The sequence below is a fragment of the Procambarus clarkii genome, chromosome 22, assembly GCF_040958095.1.
Source record: "Procambarus clarkii isolate CNS0578487 chromosome 22, FALCON_Pclarkii_2.0, whole genome shotgun sequence".
Lineage (NCBI taxonomy): Eukaryota > Metazoa > Arthropoda > Malacostraca > Decapoda > Cambaridae > Procambarus > Procambarus clarkii.
Window position 1 is genome coordinate 20089523 of NC_091171.1, and position 7503 is coordinate 20097025.

At 34.1% G+C, this 7503-nt stretch overlaps 1 protein-coding gene across 4 annotated transcripts in view; it reads right to left on the bottom strand.

Annotated features, from left to right (window-relative positions):
- Positions 1-387: 387 nt before the first annotated feature.
- The window catches only part of Rab14 (RAS oncogene family member Rab14), a 51621-nt gene continuing 44505 nt past the window's right edge, over positions 388-7503 (bottom strand). For all 4 annotated transcript variants that reach the window (XM_069329530.1, XM_069329529.1, XM_069329527.1 and 1 more), the window contains exon 7: positions 388-2588. In XM_069329530.1, the coding sequence (XP_069185631.1) occupies positions 2480-2588 (109 nt within the window). In that variant the 3' untranslated portion in view covers positions 388-2479. The remainder of the gene's footprint in view (positions 2589-7503) is intronic.

Sequence of the window (7503 nt, forward strand, 5' to 3'; positions counted from 1 at the left end):
TTTTATGGGAACATGACCTTGACAACCAATTATTTGTACATACTTTGAGGCTGCATCATAACAAACATTTATGGCAATATTGTTCATAATGAGTAATTACCTGTGGTTTTAAGGGTTGAAATGTAACAGAAATCTTACCAAAGTAGCAACGCGTGCAGAAATTTGCCCAAACTCTTTCATGTATACTACACACACACACACACAAAGGCTCTTGAGATATGAACATAACTGCATATGCATGTACTGTACCTATATTGTACATATCACATACATATACCATATATAAAACCTGTCTTTTTACTTTACTGTTGTTTCTAGCACAATATATGTCTATCACTAGGATGCAGTACTTTTAAAATATTAAAGGGCTTATGGAGAGCCGAGAAAATTGTTACAATGTTATTTCTTTATTATTCCATGGTGCTTTAAATTCACAATCATTTACCTGGGAAAATACAAGCCAGTTGAAAATTGCCATTAAAATTGACCCCACGTGCAATCCTTGTATTGTAACGCTTAGAGTAAAAGACATTAATTTGTCCACGTCAGAATTTGTATCTTCCACTGCCACAACATGTAAGCAACAACCTATTACAATACCTTGATATGCAATAAAACCCGAGCCTGCCCAAGGTCTACGTCGTACAATAATCTCACTGACCTTGAAGAAATATGTCATTCATATATCAACTTATGTTAACAATAACAATACAATTACATCTTTGGTACAAAATGCATGGCCATAGCTATGTTTGTTCCAGCGATTCATTATAGTCCATGACCTACGGACGGACACTGCCCATTATGTTTCCTTTTACAAGCAGGGGGGGATCAAAATTTACCGGCAGCAAAAGCAGTCATTTATCTGCTTTAGTATTCTGCAAAAATGCTAGAATTACATTTTTATTGTAGCACTCCTTCAGTTTTCTTAATTGCATTTTAGGTCTGACAAATGGATTAATTTCTTTACATGTTGCTAATATTTTACTGTGGGAGAATATGAAAGTCAAGTATTGTTACAGGTATCACATATGAAGTGCAACAGTCACATTAACTAAACAGTCAGAAAAATGAACTATACACTATACATTTTCAACTTAGCCAACCAAATTTTCTTAAATATATATATATATATATATATATATATATATATATATATATATATATATATATATATATATATATATATATATATATATATATATATATATATATATATACTGTACTTTTTAATACAAATTGAAATACAGTACACTAATAAATGTAGATTTTATTTGGGAGAGGCGGATTGAAGACTCGAGGAAACTTTTCTATTGGGTAATTACAAGAATTCAAATCTGTCTATTAAAAGGTTACAAAATAAATTATTCCCATTACATTTTATGACAAATATTATGGCACTTGTACACTTGCTTCCAGTATTCTTTATTGTTAACTTTTCAGTGTACTTGTATAGGTCTACTAATATAACATTACACACATTAATAGTAATTCATAAACATGTTACTGTACCTGGAATTACTTCTTTGCATGTCTCACAATTCTTTGGGTCAAATAGCCACTACTACCAAATGCTATTTGAACAACAATTTCCACATCTAGGTAATGTCACTGGGTCAAGTTAGAGTAATTTCAAAGTAGAAGTATGACAGTAAGCATTTACCTGCTCTTATATATACATACATTTGAATTCTGTGGTGTATGACGATATGTAGCCATTCAAATTATAAAAATATTGTTTTTCTCCACTTTTCATAAGCCTTTTAAAAAGATAATGAGATACTAACATGATATTTCCTATACAGTACTGCTCAAACATAATGCAATAGAAACATACGAGCCGCCTCAACTCTTCCTAAGTTTTATTCTTTAGTTTGGGTGACCAATTTTTATACCAGTGGACTTTACTGGATTCCAGTTGGATGCATAGTAAGAGGATAAATGTCATTAGCACATTGTCTTGTAAGCTCCATACTTCAAGAACTAATTATCCACTTAAGTGTAGGAATCTGATTATTTGGAAATATACAGAAGGGTCATAATCTTGTTTGCAAAAGTAAACATATCTTACTATAAAGTCCTAAGTGTATAACCTATACAACAATATATGGCTTATAATGAAATTCAAGACTTTTATAGAAGCTTGCTTTCTTATGGATTAATTCGTCTTGTTATGTCTTGGCTTAATTTTTGGTTATACTGTACCATTAATGAATTCTTTGTGATCACTTCAATTAAATTCTATACCTTTATCTTACACAATGTTCTTGGATTTATGAAGTATCCACAATCTTCTTAAGAGATGAAAAATAAATAAATAAAAATACAGACCAAGACACGCTTCGTATCCCTTAAATAAAACTCTCCATAATATCTTGGTATCTCACGCACCAACAAAAAGTTTTCTCCTCAGTCAAAATCCTGTATTTAGTCCAGCAAGTCTACACAAACCTCACAATGACCAGAGTAACAGCAAAGTTTAGCAAGAGCAGTTATCACGATTGGACTGTGAATCACTACTCAGGTTTGTTCTACCAGGCTGTGTTGGCTTGTGCTGCACACCTGACTCGGCTGCATTCAGGTCCAAACTGGGAAAAAAAAAAAAAAAAGCTTTACCAAATATTCCAAGTATTTAGCAATAAGATACAGTTACTTATTTAAATATGAAATGGAATAATGTTGCTGATATACAGAATCCTTGATGTTCCAACCACACATTAGAAAAATGATGAAATGGTGACGTTTCGGTCCGCCCTGGATCATTATCTAGTCATGTAATGGAAATAGAGTGGAGAGACAATATAATTGAAGTGTGAGATGAAAGGTGGAATGAATGAAAAAGAAAGATGAGGATAATAAGATGAAAGGTTTAACAGTCCCTATGGTGTAGTGGTAAGACACTCGCCTGGCGTTTCGCGAGCACTTTGTTCCGGGTCCGTATCCTGCCCGGGGAGGATTTGCTGGGCGTCAATCCTTAACTGTAGCCTCTGTTTACTTAACAGTAAAAAGGGTACCTGGTTGTTAAACGATTCGGCGGGTCGTATTCTGGGGAACATAGGATTAAGGACTTGCCCAAAACGCTGTACAAGAATGTAAGAAATATATTTTTATTTTTATATATTACTAGCAGTACCCGGCCACGTGTTGCTGTGCTGAGCTACAGCAACCTTCCCTGTCCCCCAGTCCTCCCCACCATTCCTCTCTCACCCGTCTCCTCGTCCTCCCCACCATTCCTCTCTCACCCGTCTCCTCGTCCTCCCCACCATTCCTCTCTCACCCGTCTCCTCGTCCTCCCCGCCATTCCTCTCTCACCCGTCTCCTCGTCCTCCCCACCATTCCTCTCTCACCCGTCTCCTCGTCCTCCCCACCATTCCTCTCTCACCCGTCTCCTCGTCCTCCCCACCATTCCTCTCTCACCCGTCTCCTCGTCCTCCCCACCATTCCTCTCTCACCCGTCTCCTCGTCCTCCCCACCATTCCTCACTCCACCATCCCCTCTTCCTTCCCACCATGCCCCACTCCCCTGTCTCTTTGTCCTCCCCACCATTCCCCATTCCCCCATCCCCTCTTCCTCACCATCCCAAGCTCCCCCGTCCTTCCCCACCATTACTCCCTCCCCACCATCTCTCACTTTCGTCCCCTCGTCATCCCCACCATTCCCCACTACCTCGTCCGATGCCTTCCCAAATGGTCTGATGTTTCCTTCAGAAAATTGGGAACATCAAGTGATCTGATGTTCCCATCACCGATATATAAGAAAAAGTTAAAAAAATAAATGAAAATATGAAAAAATAAAAAAATAAACTATACTGTACTTACGAAATGAACAGTATGATAAACAACACAGCTCAATTTCAACGTAATTCACACAAAATAATGAAATCAAAATGAAAATAAATAAAAATCTATGAAAATAAAATTTATCAGTGCAATTGGAAACATTGAAATGGAATTGTAACATATTTAGTATAACATGTGTGTTGCTCTTACATGCAACAGATGGTGCTGTTTTTCAAGAAAAGCATAGTTTTACTTGTCACAGGTGTGGCATCTATACTTGTACTTACGAAATGAACAGTATGGTAAACAACAAAGCTCAATTCCAACACAATGTCAGACAAAATAATTCAATAAAAAATAAAATTTATCAATGCAATCGGAAACATTGAAATGGAATTCGTGACATATTTAGTATAGCGTGCATGTTCCTATTATGTGCAACAGATGGCGCTGTTTTTCAAAAACGCATGTTTTTACCTGTCACAGGGGTGGCATCTATATAGTAGGTATATAAAAAGACGCGCCTATTCAAATGCAATGTTGTGTCAAAATTTCAAAGCAATCGGTGAAGAACTTTCGGAGATTAGCGGTTATGCACAAATGAACATTTCCATTTTTATTATATATATACTGTATATTTTATATATATATATATATATATATATATATATATATATATATATATATATATATATATATATATATATATATATATATATATATATATTATATATATATATATATATATATATATATATATATATATATATATTATATATATATATATATATATATATATATATATATTTTATATATATATATATATATATATATATATATATATATATATATATATATATATATATATATACTTAATTTATAATACTGCATGCATACAATAAAACAATATAATAGAACTAAAATGTAAGATGGCATAATAGTAAAAAGTATATATATATATATATATATATATATATATATATATATATATATATATATATATATATATATATATATATATATATATATATATATATGTCGTACCTAATAGCCAGAACTCACTTCTCAGCCTACTATTCAAGGCCCGATTTGCCTAATAAGCCAAGTTTTCATGAATTAATGTTTTTTCGTCTACCTAACCTACCTAACCTAACCTAACCTAGCTTTTTTTGGCTACCTAACCTAACCTTACCTATAAATATAGGTTAGGTTAGGTTAGGTAGGGTTGGTTAGGTTCGGTCATATATCTTCGTTAATTTTAACTCCAATAAAAAAAATTGGCCTCATACATAGAGAAAAGGGTTGCTTTATCATTTCATAAGAAAAAAATTATAGTAAATATATTAATTCAGGAAAACTTTGCTTATTAGGCAAATCGGGCCTTGAATAGTAGGCTGAGAAGTGAGTTCTGGCTACTAGGTACGACATATATATATATATATATATATATATATGTAAGTATATATATATATATATATATATGTAAGTATATATATATATATATATATATATATATATATATATATATATATATATATTTTATATATATATATATGTCGTACCTAGTAGCCAGAACGCACTTCTCAGCCTACTATGCAAGGCCCAATTTGCCTAATAAGCCAAGTTTTTATGAAATAATTGTTTTTCGACTACCTAACCTACCTAACCTAACCTAACCTAACTTTTTCGGCTACCTAACCTAACCTAACCTATAAAGATAGGTTAGGTTAGGTTAGGTAGGGTTGGTTAGGTTCGGTCATATATCTACGTTAATTTTAACTCCAATAAAAAAAATTGACCTCATACATAATGAAATGGGTAGCTTTATCATTTCATAAGAAAAAAATTAGAGAAAATATATTAATTCAGGAAAACTTGGCTTATTAGGAAAATCGGGCCTTGCATAGTAGGCTGAGAAGTGCGTTCTGGCTACTAGGTACGACATATATATATATATATATATATATATATATATATATATATATATATATATATATATATATATATATATATATATGCGAACAAGCCTGAATGGTCCCCAGGACAATATGCAACTGAAAACTCACACCCCAGAAGTGACTCGAACCCATACTCCCAGGAGCAACGCAACTGGTATGTACAAGACGCCTTAATCCACTTGACCATCACGACCGGACAAAATGAGGTGATAGCCGAGGCTATTTGAACCACCCCACCGCCGGCACTCGGATAGTAATCTTGGGCATAGCATTTTACCAAATCACCTCATTCTTTGGGGCACACGTGAGGAACACAAATGCGAACAAGCCTGAATGGTCCCCAGGACAATATGCAACTGAAAACTCACACCCCAGAAGTGACTCGAACCCATACTCCCAGGAGCAACGCAACTGGTATGTACAAGACGCCTTAATCCACTTGACCATCACGACCGGACAAAATGAGGTGATAGCCGAGGCTATTTGAACCACCCCACCGCCGGCACTCGGATAGTAATCTTGGGCATAGCATTTTACCAAATCACCTCATTCTTTGGGGCACACGTGAGGAACACAAATGCGAACAAGCCTGAATGGTCCCCAGGACAATATGCAACTGAAAACTCACACCCCAGAAGTGACTCGAACCCATACTCCCAGGAGCAACGCAACTGGTATGTACAAGATGCCTTAATCCACTTTTAATGGAGAATGAGGTGATTTGGTAAAATGCTATGCCCAAGATTACTATCCGAGTGCCGGCGGTGGGGTGGTTCAAATAGCCTCGGCTATCACCTCATTTTGTCCGGTCGTGATGGTCAAGTGGATTAAGGCGTCTTGTACATACCAGTTGCGTTGCTCCTGGGAGTATGGGTTCGAGTCACTTCTGGGGTGTGAGTTTTCAGTTATATATATATATATATATATATATATATATATATATTATATATATTATATATATATATATATATATATATATATATATATATTATATATATATATATATATATATATATATATATATATATATATTATATATATATATATATTATATATATATATATATGTCGTACCTAGTAGCCAGAACGCACTTCTCAGCCTACTATGCAAGGCCCGATTTGCCTAATAAGCAAAGTTTTCCAGAATTAATTTATTTTCTCTAATTTTTTTCTTATAAAATGATAAAGCTACCCATTTCATTATATATGAGGTAATTTTTTTTTAATGGAGGGAAAATTAACGTAGATATATGACCGAACCTAACCAATCCTACCTAACCTAACCTAACCTATCTTTATAGGTTAGGTTGGGTTAGGTAGCCGAAAAAGTTAGGTTAGGTTAGGTTAGGTAGGTTAGGTAGTCGAAAAACAATTATTTAATGAAAATTTGGCTTATTAGGCAAATCGGGCCTTGCATAGTAGGCTGAGAATTGCGTTCTGGCTACTAGGTACGACATATATATTATATATATATATATATATATATATATATATATATATATATATATATATATATATATATATATATATACATAAGAAGACATCGTAAGAAGGAAAGTGAAACGCCATGCAACCTCTGAAGAGACAACTAACACAACACCTATACCTCCTATTAGACTATTTTACAGGAACTTCTTTTCCACAGCTCATAAAACGGAGGAAAGGGTCCTGAAAGATATTGTTAATAGAAACGTTATCCCTACAGACAAAAATCAGAGGATACAACTGACGATTTACTATAAAACCAGAAAAACAGCCAGCCTACTC